A 16,329-nucleotide genomic window follows, 5' to 3' on the forward strand; every position below is an offset into this window, starting at 1 on the left:
ATATCTTGAAGCGTGTAGCAACAGCGACCATTTTGAGATCGTGCGCAGAGATCTGTTGCATGAGATTAACGACGTAAACGCTGAAGGATCAAACATGGGAGCTACTTGTGGAAAGAAATGTAATTCAGACAGGAAGCAACAAAGAAAAAAAAAGCTCTGATAAGGTTTGTGCAAAGTCTTAGAAACTTGATTAATAATAACAGAGTTGTACCTTTTAGTGAGCCGGGATCACGTTCTGTATCAAGTGTTATAAGTAACACGACAGTACATGTAATATCACAAAATAATCAGAATAAGAGCAGACGTCTCTCCACGGAAATAAGAATGTTGCAAACGGCATTGAACAAACCCTGTATAGATCTATTAATCAAACACCGCTTCTTGATATTGTTGAGTTCAACAACGATGAACTACCTTCCGCCAGATATAAACCGAATAGTTTACGCGACATTCGGAGAAATGGCGAAGAAACACAAGAGACCAAAGAAAACAGCAAATCAACGGTATAAAAACATGTTCTGCAAAAAAGACGTTCATGAACTTTTGTCTGCAACAAATAAATAAATAAAATAACAAATGATACACTGACAGAAGTTGGAGACCTTCAGCAGCAAAGGGTGTGAGAACAAATATGACTATAATATTGGCAGTCAATTCAAACATGGATGTAAGGTTACCGGTAGAAGTTATCAAAAAATAATTAAAAGAAACAGCAAAAGAGACTAAAATCAAGTTAAACACAACCCAGGGATTTGTATTTTAACGTCGTGGACAGTCAAAGAAGACATGACTATGAGCATCAGCCTAATACATGTATAAAGATACAAAAATACTTTCGTAAAACAGAGTTTGTGGGGAGTGGATAAAAATTTACTAAATATCTTGAAGCGTGTAGCAACAGCGACCATTTTGAGATCGTGCGCAGAGATCTGTTGCATGAGATTAACGACGTAAACGCTGAAGGATCAAACATGGGAGCTACTTGTGGAAAGAAATGTAATTCAGACAGGAAGCAACAAAGAAAAAAAAAGCTCTGATAAGGTTTGTGCAAAGTCTTAGAAACTTGATTAATAATAACAGAGTTGTACCTTTTAGTGAGCCGGGATCACGTTCTGTATCAAGTGTTATAAGTAACACGACAGTACATGTAATATCACAAAATAATCAGAATAAGAGCAGACGTCTCTCCACGGAAATAAGAATGTTGCAAACGGCATTGAACAAACCCTGTATAGATCTATTAATCAAACACCGCTTCTTGATATTGTTGAGTTCAACAACGATGAACTACCTTCCGCCAGAGATAAACCGAATAGTTTACGCGACATTCGGAGAAATGGCGAAGAAACACAAGAGACCAAAGAAAACAGCAAATCAACGGTATAAAAACATGTTCTGCAAAAAAGACGTTCATGAACTTTTGTCTGCAACAAATAAATAAATAAAATAACAAATGATACACTGACAGAAGTTGGAGACCTTAAGCAGCAAAGGGTGTGAGAACAAATATGACTATAATATTGGCAGCCAACTCAAACATGGATGTTAGGTTACCGGTAGAAGTTATCAAAAAATAATTAAAAGAAACAGCAAAAGAGACTAAAATCAAGTTAAACACAACCCAGGGATTTGTATTTTAACGTCGTGGACAGTCAAAGAAGACATGACTATGAGCATCAGCCTAATACATGTATAAAAATACAAAAATATTTTCGTAAAACAGAGTTTGTGGGGAGTGGATAAAAATTTACTACATATCTTGAAGCGTGTAGCAACAGCGACCATTTCGAGATCGTATGCAGAGATCTGTTGCATGAGATTAACGACGTAAACGCTGAAGGATCAAACATGGGAGCTACTTGTGGAAAGAAATGTAATTCAGACAGGAAGCAACAAAGAAAAAAAAAGCTCTGATAAGGTTTGTGCAAAGTCTTAGAAACTTGATTAATAATAACAGAGTTGTACCTTTTAGTGAGCCGGGATCACGTTCTGTATCAAGTGTTATAAGTAACACGACAGTACATGTAATATCACAAAATAATCAGAATAAGAGCAGACGTCTCTCCACGGAAATAAGAATGTTGCAAACGGCATTGAACAAACCCTGTATAGATCTATTAATCCAACACCGCTTCTTGATAATGTTGAGTTCAATAACGATGAACTACCTTCCGCCAGAGATAAACCGAATAGTTTACGCGACATTCGGAGAAATGGCGAAGAAACACAAGAGACCAAAGAAAACAGTAAATCAGCGGTATAAAAACATGTTCTGCAAAATTTGAAAAAGACGTTGATGAACTTTTGTCTGCAACAAATAAATAAATAAAATAACAAATGATACACTGACAGAAGTTGGAGACCTTAAGCAGCAAAGGGTGTGAGAACAAATATGACTATAATATTGGCAGCCAACTCAAACATGGATGTTAGGTTACCGGTAGAAGTTATCGAAAAATAATTAAAAGAAACAGCAAACGAGACTAAAATCAATTTAAACACAACCCAGGGATTTGTATTTTAATGTCGTGGACAGTCAAAGAAGACATGACTATGAGCATCAGCCTAACACATGTATAAAGATACACAAATATTTTCGTAAAACAGAGTTTGTGGGGAGTGGATAAAAATTTACTACATATCTTGAAGCGTGTAGAAACAGCGACCATTTCGAGATCGTCCGCAGGGATCTGTTGTATGAGATTAACGACGTAAACGCTGAATGATCAAACATGGGAGCTACTTGTGGAAAGAAATGTAATTCAGACAGGAAGCAACAAAGAAAAAAAAAGCTCTGATAAGGTTTGTGCAAAGTCTTAGAAACTTGATTAATAATAACAGAGTTGTACCTTTTAGTGAGCCGGGATCACGTTCTGTATCAAGTGTTATGAGTAACACGACAGTACATGTAATATCACAAAATAATCAGATTAAGAGCAGACGTCTCTCCACGGAAATAAGAATGTTGCAAACGGCATTGAACAAACCCTGTATAGATCTATTAATCCAACACCGCTTCTTGATAATGTTGAGTTCAATAACGATGAACTACCTTCCGCCAGAGATAAACCGAATAGTTTACGCGACATTCGGAGAAATGGCGAAGAAACACAAGAGACAAAAAAAACAGCAAATCAGCGGTACAAAAACATGTTCTGCAAATTTGAAAAAGACGTTGATGAACTTTTGTCTGCAACAAATAAATAAATAAAATAACAAATGATACACTGACAGAAGTTGGAGACCTTAAGCAGCAAAGGGTGTGAGAACAAATATGACTATAATATTGGCAGCCAACTCAAACATGGATGTTAGGTTACCGGTAGAAGTTATCAAAAAATAATTAAAAGAAACAGCAAAAGAGACTAAAATCAAGTTAAACACAACCCAGGGATTTGTATTTTAACGTCCTGGACAGTCAAAGAAGACATGACTATGAGCATCAGCCTAATACATGTATAAAGATACAAAAATATGTTCGTAAAACAGAGTTTGTGGGGAGTGGATAAAAATTTACTACATATCTTGAAGCGTGTAGCAACAGCGACCATTTCGAGATCGTGCGCAGAGATCTGTTGCATGAGATTAACGACGTAAACGCTGAAGGATCAAACATGGGAGCTACTTGTGGAAAGAAATGTAATTCAGACAGGAAGCAACAAAGAAAAAAAAAGCTCTGATAAGGTTTGTGCAAAGTCTTAGAAACTTGATTAATAATAACAGAGTTGTACCTTTTAGTGAGCCGGGATCACGTTCTGTAGCAAGTGTTATAAGTAACACGACAGTACATGTAATATCACAAAATAATCATAATAAGAGCAGACGTCTCTCCACGGAAATAAGAATGTTGCAAACGGCATTGAACAAACCCTGTATAAATCTATTAATCCAACACCGCTTCTTGATAATGTTGAGTTCAATAACGATGAACTACCTTCCGCCAGAGATAAACCGAATAGTTTACGCGACATTCGGAGAAATGGCGAAGAAACACAAGAGACCAAAAAAAACAGCAAATCAGCGGTACAAAAACATGTTCTGCAAAATTTGAAAAAGACGTTGATGAACTTTTGTCTGCAACAAATAAATAAATAAAATAACAAATGATACACTGACAGAAGTTGGAGACCTTAAGCAGCAAAGGGTGTGAGAACAAATATGACTATAATATTGGCAGCCAACTCAAACATGGATGTTAGGTTACCGGTAGAAGTTATCGAAAAATAATTAAAAGAAACAGCAAAAGAGACTAAAATCAAGTTAAACACAACCCAGGGATTTGTATTTTAATGTCGTGGACAGTCAAAGAAAACATGACTATGAGCATCAGCCTAATACATGTATAAAGATACACAAATATTTTCGTAAAACAGAGTTTGTGGGGAGTGGATAAAAATTTACTACATATCTTGAAGCGTGTAGCAACAGCGACCATTTCGAGATCGTGCGCAGGGATCTGTTGTATGAGATTAACGATGTAAACGCTGAAGGATCAAACATGGGAGCTACTTGTGGAAAGAAATGTAATTCAGACAGGAAGCAACAAAGAAAAAAAAAGCTCTGATAAGGTTTGTGCAAAGTCTTAGAAACTTGATTAATAATAACAGAGTTGTACCTTTTAGTGAGCCGGGATCACGTTCTGTATCAAGTGTTATGAGTAACACGACAGTACATGTAATATCACAAAATAATCAGAATAAGAGCAGACGTCTCTCCACGGAAGTAAGAATGTTGCAAACGGCATTGAACAAACCCTGTATAGATCTATTAATCCAACACCGCTTCTTGATAATGTTGAGTTCAATAACGATGAACTACCTTCCGCCAGAGATAAACCGAATAGTTTACGCGACATTCGGAGAAATGGCGAAGAAACACAAGAGACCAAAGAAAACAGCAAATCAGCGGTACAAAAACATGTTCTGCAAAATTTGAAAAAGACGTTGATGAACTTTTGTCTGCAACAAATAAATAAATAAAATAACAAATGATACACTGACAGAAGTTGGAGACCTTAAGCAGCAAAGGGTGTGAGAGCAAATATGACTATAATATTGGCAGCCAACTCAAACATGGATGTTAGGTTACCGGTAGAAGTTATCAAAAAATAATTAAAAGAAACAGCAAAAGAGACTAAAATCAAGTTAAACACAACCCAGGGATTTGTATTTTAACGTCGTGGACAGTCAAAGAAGACATGACTATGAGCATCAGCCTAATACATGTATAAAGATACAAAAATATTTTCGTGAAACAGAGTTTGTGGGGAGTGGATAAAAATTTACTACATATCTTGAAGCGTGTAGCAACAGCGACCATTTCGAGATCGTGCGCAGAGATCTGTTGCATGAGATTAACGACGTAAACGCTGAAGGATCAAACATGGGAGCTACTTGTGGAAAGAAATGTAATTCAGACAGGAAGCAACAAAGAAAAAAAAAGCTCTGATAAGGTTTGTGCAAAGTCTTAGAAACTTGATTACTAATAACAGAGTTGTACCTTTTAGTGAGCCGGGATCACGTTCTGTATCAAGTGTTATGAGTAACACGACAGTACATGTAATATCACAAAATAATCAGAATAAGAGCAGACGTCTCTCCACGGAAATAAGAATGTTGCAAACGGCATTGAACAAACCCTGTATAGATCTATTAATCCAACACCGCTTCTTGATAATGTTGAGTTCAATAACGATGAACTACCTTCCGCCAGAGATAAACCGAATAGTTTACGCGACATTCGGAGAAATGGCGAAGAAACACAAGAGACCAAAGAAAACAGCAAATCAGCGGTACAAAAACATGTTCTGCAAAATTTGAAAAAGACGTTGATGAACTTTTGTCTGCAACAAATAAATAAATAAAATAACAAATGATACACTGACAGAAGTTGGAGACCTTAAGCAGCAAAGGGTGTGAGAACAAATATGACTATAATATTGGCAGCCAACTCAAACATGGATGTTAGGTTACCGGTAGAAGTTATCAAAAAATAATTAAAAGAAACAGCAAAAGAGACTAAAATCAAGTTAAACACAACCCAGGGATTTGTATTTTAACGTCGTGGATAGTCAAAGAAGACATGACTATGAGCATCAGCCTAATACATGTATAAAGATACAAAAATATTTTCGTGAAACAGAGTTTGTGGGGAGTGGATAAAAATTTACTACATATCTTGAAGCGTGTAGCAACAGCGACCATTTCGAGATCGTGCGCAGAGATCTGTTGCATGAGATTAACGACGTAAACGCTGAAGGATCAAACATGGGAGCTACTTGTGGAAAGAAATGTAATTCAGACAGGAAGCAACAAAGAAAAAAAAAGCTCTGATAAGGTTTGTGCAAAGTCTTAGAAACTTGATTAATAATAACAGAGTTGTACCTTTTAGTGAGCCGGGATCACGTTCTGTATCAAGTGTTATAAGTAACACGACAGTACATGTAATATCACAAAATAATCAGAATAAGAGCAGACGTCTCTCCACGGAAATAAGAATGTTGCAAACGGCATTGAACAAACCCTGTATAGATCTATTAATCCAACACCGCTTCTTGATAATGTTGAGTTCAATAACGATGAACTACCTTCCGCCAGAGATAAACCGAATAGTTTACGCTGCATTCGGAGAAATGGCGAAGAAACACAAGAGACCAAAGAAAACAGCAAATCAGCGGTATAAAAACATGTTCTGCAAAATTTGAAAAAGACGTTGATGAACTTTTGTCTGCAACAAATAAATAAATAAAATAACAAATGATACACTGACAGAAGTTGGAGACCTTAAGCAGCAAAGGGTGTGAGAACAAATATGACTATAATATTGGCAGCCAACTCAAACATGGATGTTAGGTTACCGGTAGAAGTTATCGAAAAAAAATTAAAAGAAACAGCAAAAGAGACTAAAATCAAGTAAAACACAACCCAGGGATTTGTATTTTAACGTCATGGACAGTCAAAGAAGACATGACTATGAGCATCAGCCTAATACATGTATAAAGATACAAAAATATTTTCGTAAAACAGAGTTTGTGGGGAGTGGATAAAAATTTACTACATATCTTGAAGCGTGTAGCAACAGCGACCATTTCGAGATCGTGCGCAGAGATCTGTTGCATGAGATTAACGACGTAAACGCTGAAGGATCAAACATGGGAGCTACTTGTGGAAAGAAATGTAATTCAGACAGGAAGCAACAAAGAAAAAATATGCTCTGATAAGGTTTGTGCAGAGTCTTAGAAACATGATTAATAATAACAGAGTTGTATCTTTTAGTGAGCCGGGATCACGTTCTGTATCAAGTGTTATAAGTAACTCGACAGAACATGTAATATCACAAAATAATCAGAATAAGAGCAGACGTCTCTCCACGGAAGAAAGAATGTTGCAAACGGCATTGAACCAGCCCTGTATTGATCTATTTATCCAATACCGCTTCTTGATAATGTTAACGTTGGGTTAAACAACGATGAACTACCTTCCGCCAGAGATAAACCGAATAGTTTACGCGACATTCGGAGAATTGAGAAGAAACACGAGGCCAAGGAAATGCAGTCAATCAGCGGTATAAATCCATGTTCTGCAAAATTTGAAAAAGACGTTAATGAATTGTTGTCTACAACAAATAAATAAAGAAAATAACAAATGATACACTGACAGAAGTTGGAGACCTTAAGCAGCTGCAGCAAAGGGTGTGATAACCAGTATGACTATAATGTTGGCAGCCAACTCAAACAAGGATGTTAGGTTACCGGGAGAAGTTATAAAAAAATAATTTAAAAAAAAAGCAAAAGAGACTAAAATCAAGTAAAACACAACCCAGGGATTTAGAATTTTAACGTCATGGACAGTCAAAGAAGACATGCCTATGAGCATCAGCCTAATACATGTATAAAAATACAAAAACCTATTCGTAAAACAGAGTTTGTGGGGAGTGGATAAAAATTTACTACATATCTTGCAGCGTGCAGCACCAGCGACCATTTCGAGATCGTGCGCAGAGATCTGTTGCATGAGATTAACGACGTAAACATTGAAGGATCAAACATGGGAGCCACGTGTGGAAAGAAATGTAATTCAGACAGGAAGCAACAAAGAAAAATAAATGCTCTGATAAGTTTTGTTCCGAGACTTAGAAACATAATTAATATGAACAGAGTTGTACCTTTTAGTGAGCCGGGATCACGTTCTGTATCAAGTGTTATAAGTAACACGACAGTACATGTCATATCACAAAATAAAAAGAATAAGAGCAGACGTCTCTCCACGGAAGAAAGAATATTGCAAACGGCATTGAACAAGCCCTGTATAGATTTATTAATCCAACACCGCTTCTTGATAAAGTTGAGTTCAACAACGATGAACTACCTTCCGCCAGAGATAAACCGAATAGTTTACGCGACATTCGGAGAAATGGCGAAGAAACAAAAAAGGCCATGGAAATGCAGTCAATCAGCGGTATAAATACATGTTCTGCAAAATTTGAAAAAGACGTTGATGAACTGTTGTCTACAACAAATGATACACTGGATAGAATTTGGAGACCTTAAGCAGCAAAGGGTGTAAAAACAAGTATGACTTTAATGTTGGCAGCCAACTCAAACATGGATGTAAGGTTACCGGGAGAAGTTAGAAAAAAATAATATAAAAAAAAAACATCAAAAGCGACTAAAATCAAGTAAAACACAACCCAGGGATTAAGAATTTTAACGTCATAGACAGTCAAAGAAGACATGACTATGAGCATTAGCCTAATACATACATATAAAGATCCAAAAATCTTTTCGTAAAACAGAGTTTGTGGGGAGTGGATAAAAATTTACTACATATCTTGCAGCGTTCAGCAACAGCGACCATTTCGAGATCGTGCGCAGAGATCTGTTGCATGATATTAACGACGTAAACACTGGCAGATCAAACATGGGAGCTACATGTGGAACGAAATGTAATTTAGACTGGAAGCACACAAAGAAGAAAAATGCTCTGATAAGGTTTGTGCAGAGTCTTAGAAACATAATTAATAATAACAGAGTTGTACGTTTTAGTGAGTCGGGATCACGTTCTGTATCAAGTGTTATAAGTAACACGACAGTACATGTACTATCACAAAATAATACGAATAAGAGCAGACGTCTTTCCACGGAAGAAAGCATGTTGCAAACGGCTTTGAACAAGCCCTGTATAGATCTATTAATCTAAAACTGCCTCTTGATAATGTTGAGTTCAATCACGATGAACTACCTTCCGCCAGGGATAAACCGAAAAGTTTACGCGACATTCGGAGAAATGGCGAAGAAACAAAAGAGGCCAAGGAAATACAGGCAATCAGCGGTATGAATACATGTTATGCAAAATTTGAAAAAGACGTTAATGAATTGTTGTCTGCCACAAATGATACACTGGATAGAATTTGGAGACCTTAAGCAGCAAAGGGTGTAAGAACAAGTATGACTATAATGTTGGTAGCCAACTCAAACATTAATGTTAGGTAACCGGGAGAAGTTAGGTTACCGGGAGAAGTTATTCCATCCTCAAATACATCCAATATATCAAGACCACAGTTGACAGCCCCTTAGATACCTATTATGAAAAGTTTATTTGGACAGTTGGATGAAAAGTCAGATTAAGAAAGATTATTTGAAACAATAAAATATTGAGCTTTAAAACATTGTTTGTCTGAGTTAGGATATAGTTTTTATAAGAAGATGTGGTATAGGTTCTTATTGAGACAGCTCCCCACCTAAGTCATAAATTGTAAAATGAAGGACAAAGTACAGTCTTCAACACGGACCTTTCAGATTTGGCTCACACCAAACAGCAAGCTATAAAGGGCCCAAAAATGACTAGTCTAAAACCATTCAAATGGTAAAATACAACTACAATGAACATCGAAATCCTAAAACGAGAAACATTATATGGACCTCATCAACAAACGACAATCACTTAACATCAGGTTCTAAACTTAAATCAGGTGAAAAACAAATGGAGCGGGTTTAAACGTTTTAAAAACTAAAGTACCAACCTTCGCCCTTACCATGAACAATATTGTAACATCACAATTGAGAAAGACACACTACAAAATATCAATTGATCGACTTCACTCAATCAAAAGACATACTTAGAAATTTTAAAAACAAACAAGTGAATGTGCACTTAACGAATAAATTTGATCTATGACAGAATGTAAATACAAAAGCCATAAAATAAGGAGTGAAATAATAAACATTTTCAGAAATGCAGCCAAATAAAATAATTTGCACAGAAAAAGGAAAATAATTTAGTATACTAGTATGGAGAACGGAAATATTTTTTACAAAATATATAATTTTGTTCATAGTACGAGTGCAGGAGTGCCAACACTTACAGGTATGTATATTAATTAAAAAAAAAACAGTTATCAAAGAACTTTTTAAAGCTGGTACAATAAATTCCAACTAAAGAGACGAGATATAACTTTTTTTTAAAGTAAATAATCAAAGTACTGAAGTACTGAGCATCGGATGACAAGTTCTTGTGGATGGCGAAAAGCACTTGTCGCAGAAAAAGATCACATCTCTTTACCTGAAACTGATGTTAATATACAGAGATATATTTTTTTCTGGGAAAAGTCTGTGCGTAGATGATTAATAAATGACAGAAAATTCAACCGCATCGTTATAACTACAAATGCATTATATTGTATAGTGATACTATCAGATTATTACATGGCATTTTTCATATCGCATGTATTATCAGCCCTAGGTTTAATATCAGCCAAAGAGCCGCATGGCTCGAGGGCTGATATTGACCGAGGGCTGATAATACATGCGATATGAAAAATGACATGTTATGATCTTTTTATCATATGCTTCAACAGTAGAGAAAAATAACAGATTCATATGATCATTTTACGTGGGTTCCCGAAAAGAAGTTGAAAGAGTAAAAAGTTCACGGACGTCGGACCCAAAATTTGATACATTCAATATGAAATTTTCTAGCATATGCCTCAACAGAGAAAAAAACCAACACATTTTATATGGACGAATCGACAAAAAATAATTCAACAATATCAAAATGAACATTGTTTGGAAAAGTCAACTCTATTAAAGTAACTTTCAAAATTATGTTTCAGAAAAACTTAAAAAATGCACTTATTTATTTTTTTTAATTTATTTTTTAATTAAATTTAATTATTTTACACAATATACTTTTCAGTATTCAAATAATTGTTCTGTACACTACTTTATAATGTTTTGCACTGAAAACGTAGCATTAAGGTGTATTTTCCGGAATTTGCCGAGTATCACCGGAATGCCATGTGGTAACGTTACGGAAAGGCATGTGATAACAATCGAAGCATGTGATAAACTTTTCATATCAGCCCGCTTAGCACCAATTCGAAAAAATCTGGAAAATACTTTAATGTAATGCTATTATCATACGGTAAAAATCATATGTTATTTAGTCTAAGTATATGATAAAAATTAGTATACACTGGTTTGTTGTTATATACTATATTAGTATAGCAGTTACATTTCCATTCTCAATTTTACATCAGAAGTCCATCACTATAAAAAAGAAGATGTGGTATGATTGCCAATGAGACACCGTACGGCCTTCAACAATGAGCAAAGCCCATGCCGCATATAGTCAGCAATTAAAGGCCCCGATAAGACAATGTAAAACAATTCAAACGAGAAAACTAACGGCCTTATTTATGTAAAAAAAATGAACGAAAACTAGTCTAGTAATCGATTTCTCATTAAATGATGTTCGTAAACCCTGAATACTGACATTGGCGATTGCCAAATATATTAATCACTACAAGGTGTCACTATGTTTTTGTTAACCAGACCCGGATTTCGACAAAAAATGTCGCGGAGTTCAGTGATGTTAGGGATCGAAACGGTATTTGGAAGCCCATATAATTTACCTCAATTTAAGATAGACTGTTGAATTTAAAGAGTAAATATATGATGAACGGATCATATTAACCGGAAGGGAAAATATGATACAAGCCCAAACGAAAAAATATAAACATGTCTGAATTGAAAATTACATTTTTTTCCTTAACAGCATTCGAAAAATGTTGGGGTTCCATCACGATGTTAAGGAAAAACATATGTATACACCCTATAATCTTTCGGTACGTCTCGCCAGCGCGTTACGATAAAGTTCGACACCGGAGATGGCTCAAATGAAAGTTAATAGCTTGGGGAAAGCCGTTCTGAAATGAATTTTTTCAGCCCATTCAGAAATTGTAAGAGTTTAAAGTTGCTGTTGTGAAAAAAAAAATATATATATACACCCTAGTATATTCTTTCGGTAAGTCTCGCCAGCGCTGTACGGTAAAGTTCGATACCGGACATGGCTCAAATGAAAGGTACTTACTTGGGGAAGGCCACACTGAAATATTTTTTTGGGGGGAAAGGCCACACTGAAATGAATATTTGGGAGTTAGGCCAATTCGTAAATTGTTAGGGTTCAAAGTTGCTGTTAAGGGAAAAAAAATGTAATACACCCTTTAATCATTCGGTAAGCCTCGCCAGCGCTGTACGGTAAAGTTCGACACTGGACACGGCTCAAATGATAGTTTATAACTTGTGAGTGGGGCACACTGAAATTATTTTTTGGGAGTTATGCCCATTCGGAAATTGCTGTTAAGGAAACAAATATGTATACACCCTATATTCTTTCGGTAAGCCTAGCCAGTGCTGTACGGTAAAGTTCGACACTAGACATTGCTCAAATGAAAGGTACTAACTTGAGGAAGGCCACACTGAATTGCATTTTTTTGGTGGTTAGGCCCATTCGAAAATTGTAGGGGTTCAACTTCAACGATGCTGTTTAGAAAAAAACATGTATACACCCTATATTCTTTCGGTAAGCCTCGCAAACGCTGCACGGTAAAGTTCGATACTGGACACGGCTCAAATGAAAGGTACTACAAGTAACTTGGGGAAGGCCACACTGAAATGAATATTTGGGAGTTAGGCCCATTCGGAAATTGGTGGGGTTCAAAGTTGGCAGGTTTTTACAATACATTTTTTTTGAGAGGTGGGGGCTTTCCACAAATTTTCTATTAGTATTTTTTAAATGTTTCTAGCGTTAAGGTTATATTTCTATTGTTTTTAGAAATATTGTATATAAAATACATCTGTAATGTTGTTTTATTGATAAAAACTATATTTTACATAAAACATTTATGCAACTGACATAAGGGATTATATTCGAGGACAACGAGAATTTATTACCGCTTGAGGGGGTCATAAAACGAAGTATTTTTTCGCTCCTCTGAACTCTCAATTTCTTATCATTTTCAAATACATTTGATTAGAATATTGAACCGATTGCTCACAGCTAGTTTGATATAGAATGGATATAAAATATCCAACCGGCGGCTAACTGCAAATTATTATTAGTTATGTAGAAACTAGAGTAGATATTTCTATACATATTGAAACCAATATGTCGGATTTAGAAATCAAGCTAGTGAGAACTTTCAGTTACTGACGTCATTTGTGTTGGTTTGTTCAACTTTCACTTCTAAGGCTGAACATGTGTGGCCATGTACAAGCTACAAGTACAAGCTGCGAAATTGTCGAAATCCGCGCTTAAATTACATTTAACCTAGATTTTGAGATTTCTGGAAGGTTCGAGTCTGTTATCGTTTTTTTTATTTATTTTAGACATATCATCAAAATTGGCTGCTATCTTGATTGGCTGCTAAAAGGTGCTGCCAGCTTGAGTCTAGTTCAAACTTATGATTGCATTGGATAAAAACCGCAATTTGTATACGTATGCGTGTAAAAAAAACTTCGTTCAAGAATGGTCACGATACAGCACAAACAACAAACTTCCTTCAAAGAATGGTCTAAATACAGCACAAACAACATTTTCCAACAGACCAAAAAAGTGAAAAAGTATATTTTAACAAAACGTATTTGACTAACAGGTCAAACAACTGATGTTCTTTAACCCTGCTGACTGAATTCTTAGATTAGTTTCGCTTAATATTATTCATCTTTAGGAATAATGGCTATGTCTTTTCTGTGATTTTTTATAAAGGAATTGTTATCTTTTATTATTGCCCATTAATCTCTATTGTGTAAACCCCATCAACACCCTCAACAGAAGAAGTAATAGTATAGCAATGGGTCATACATTTGCATCTTTATATACTTTTTTATTTCAAATAAAATATTTGCCTTATATATAAATGTCTAATGTCATGTTCATCTTCTGTTTTCAGTCGGTAAAACGGTATGAGCTTTAGCATTAATCAATACGATACAAGTTACAACTGAGAGAGGAAATGGGGAATGTGTCAAAGCGACAACAACCCGACCATAGAGCAGACAACAGCCGAAGGCCACCAATGGGTCTTCCATGTAGCGAGAAAAACCCGCACCCGGCGACGGCGTCCTTCAGTTGAAACTACAGTAGTGATAATACTGTATATAGCCTTAGGGGACTAGATATGTGTTGTCACCATGCGTAGTCCCGCAGAGTTTAAACGTTTCATTAAAGGAATCCAACTCTTATATGAAAGAAGAAGAAGAAGAAGAAGAATTTTACAAGAGAGATCATTACGATGTCATCACGACAAAGATTGAAGATTGACCCCTTGAAAAATGTGCATATACTTTAGTGATAATGGACGTCATGTCACACATTATTTTGGTACTAAATTTTATATTTCAAACTATTTATTTATATTGATTTCTATTATGTACATTTCGTATACAGCATGCATATTTTATTTATTCAATACTAAGGATGATCTCGAAAGTCGCTTTGAATTTACATGTCCGAAATATTTGATTACATCTGAAACATGTAAGATTATAAATTTCTATTTGTCAATAACCTTTTAAAAAACTCTAAGCTAATGCAAACATCTTACAAGTTCGTTATGCAACTTTTATACGGTCATATCAAAAACACACATAATTTAATTCACCGATAGATTGATCACCTATCGTAATTTTCTTTGATAAACGTAATCAATCTGTTATCTAATTTCTGTTGACGAAATGACCATTACAAACTTTACTGTAAGCAACGCTATTTGGTATTTAAAGACAGATAAATTTATATTCATAGACTCCGTTTGGATATGCCAACGAGAGCACATGAACTGCGTTCGGATTTTCCATCGCATTCATATATATTGTTTTGATTTAAAATAACCAAGTTGTAACACTATTATTTCATATTTGGACTTTATTAAATGAATTTGGATTTTATCAATTTGTTTATGTCTACTGTATTTAACTGCCGACTTGTGTGTGAACAAAGAGCTAGTACCCCGCATTGTGGATCGTTCCCAAAGACGGAATCCCACCCAAAGCCGATCTGGCAATAGTTATCTAGAAAGACACAAAACCTTTCTTCATAGTCATACTAAACTCCGAATTATACACAAGAAACTAAAATTAAAAATCATACAAGACTATAAACAAAGGCCAGAGGCTCCTGACTTGAGTCAGGCGCAAAATTGCAATGTATGAATGGGGCAGATAGGTTACATCAGTGCAATTTGATTACTGTGTCAAGGACATTCACAAGATAAGTTCACAAAGTGCAAAAAAGCCGGATTTTGGGGATTGGTTGGGTTTTTGTGGTCCAAATAATAATGACATCTTGAATAGCTACTATTTGTACTAGTTTCATTTGTGTAAAAAAACATCATTGTTCACCCTATTCTGTAAAACAATGCACAAGGACCTTACCCATATCTGGCATTATCAGACTGACTTTAGCGTAAAAAAACCAAATCTCCTTCATTTTGTAATCAAGCGCAATAAATTTCACTGGTCTGCGACAACTTTGAAGTATTACAAAACGACATGCACACAATAAATTAAACTTAAAGACATTAAACCATGAAACGGAATGTTCTTTATATTAAGCTTAAAGACATTTTAAAAATAGTGTCATTACAAATAAGGTCATCAACGGAAAATATTGATAAAATTTCACAAAACGGAGGTGGCTTACCGACATTACATAATGACTGTCATTCCATTTTGTCCATTTCTTTGTTCTGTGTCGTCAAAGTTGGTAAACATTCAATCTTCAGTAAACATTGCACTTGCAGGTGCTTTCCCATTTCATGACGTCTGCATAAAAGCTCTTTTCTTTTGTTATCGGTACTTTCCCTTATGACGTCACACGTAAAATCACTGAACGTCGACGGCAAATCGGTAATAAAAAAATTAGGATGTAGTTTACGTGAAATTAAAATGTAGAATTCAAAAGTTATAAGTTAGATGAGAATTTGTTTTGACACAAGATACGCTAAATATATAAATAGGTTAATAGAGCTCCTTTTCGAGATATTCATTTT

General features: G+C 35.4%; 1 protein-coding gene across 1 annotated transcript in view; it reads right to left on the reverse strand.

Annotated features, from left to right (window-relative positions):
- Positions 1–16,123, reverse strand: part of LOC134687084 (uncharacterized) — a 139,224-nt gene extending 123,101 nt beyond the window's left edge. The window contains exon 1 of the mRNA XM_063547062.1: positions 15,981–16,123. Coding sequence (XP_063403132.1) covers positions 15,981–15,986 — 6 coding nt within the window. The 5' untranslated portion in view covers positions 15,987–16,123. The remainder of the gene's footprint in view (positions 1–15,980) is intronic.
- Between the last annotated feature and the right edge of the window lie 206 nt (positions 16,124–16,329).

Source organism: Mytilus trossulus, chromosome 10 (assembly GCF_036588685.1).
Source record: "Mytilus trossulus isolate FHL-02 chromosome 10, PNRI_Mtr1.1.1.hap1, whole genome shotgun sequence".
Lineage (NCBI taxonomy): Eukaryota > Metazoa > Mollusca > Bivalvia > Mytilida > Mytilidae > Mytilus > Mytilus trossulus.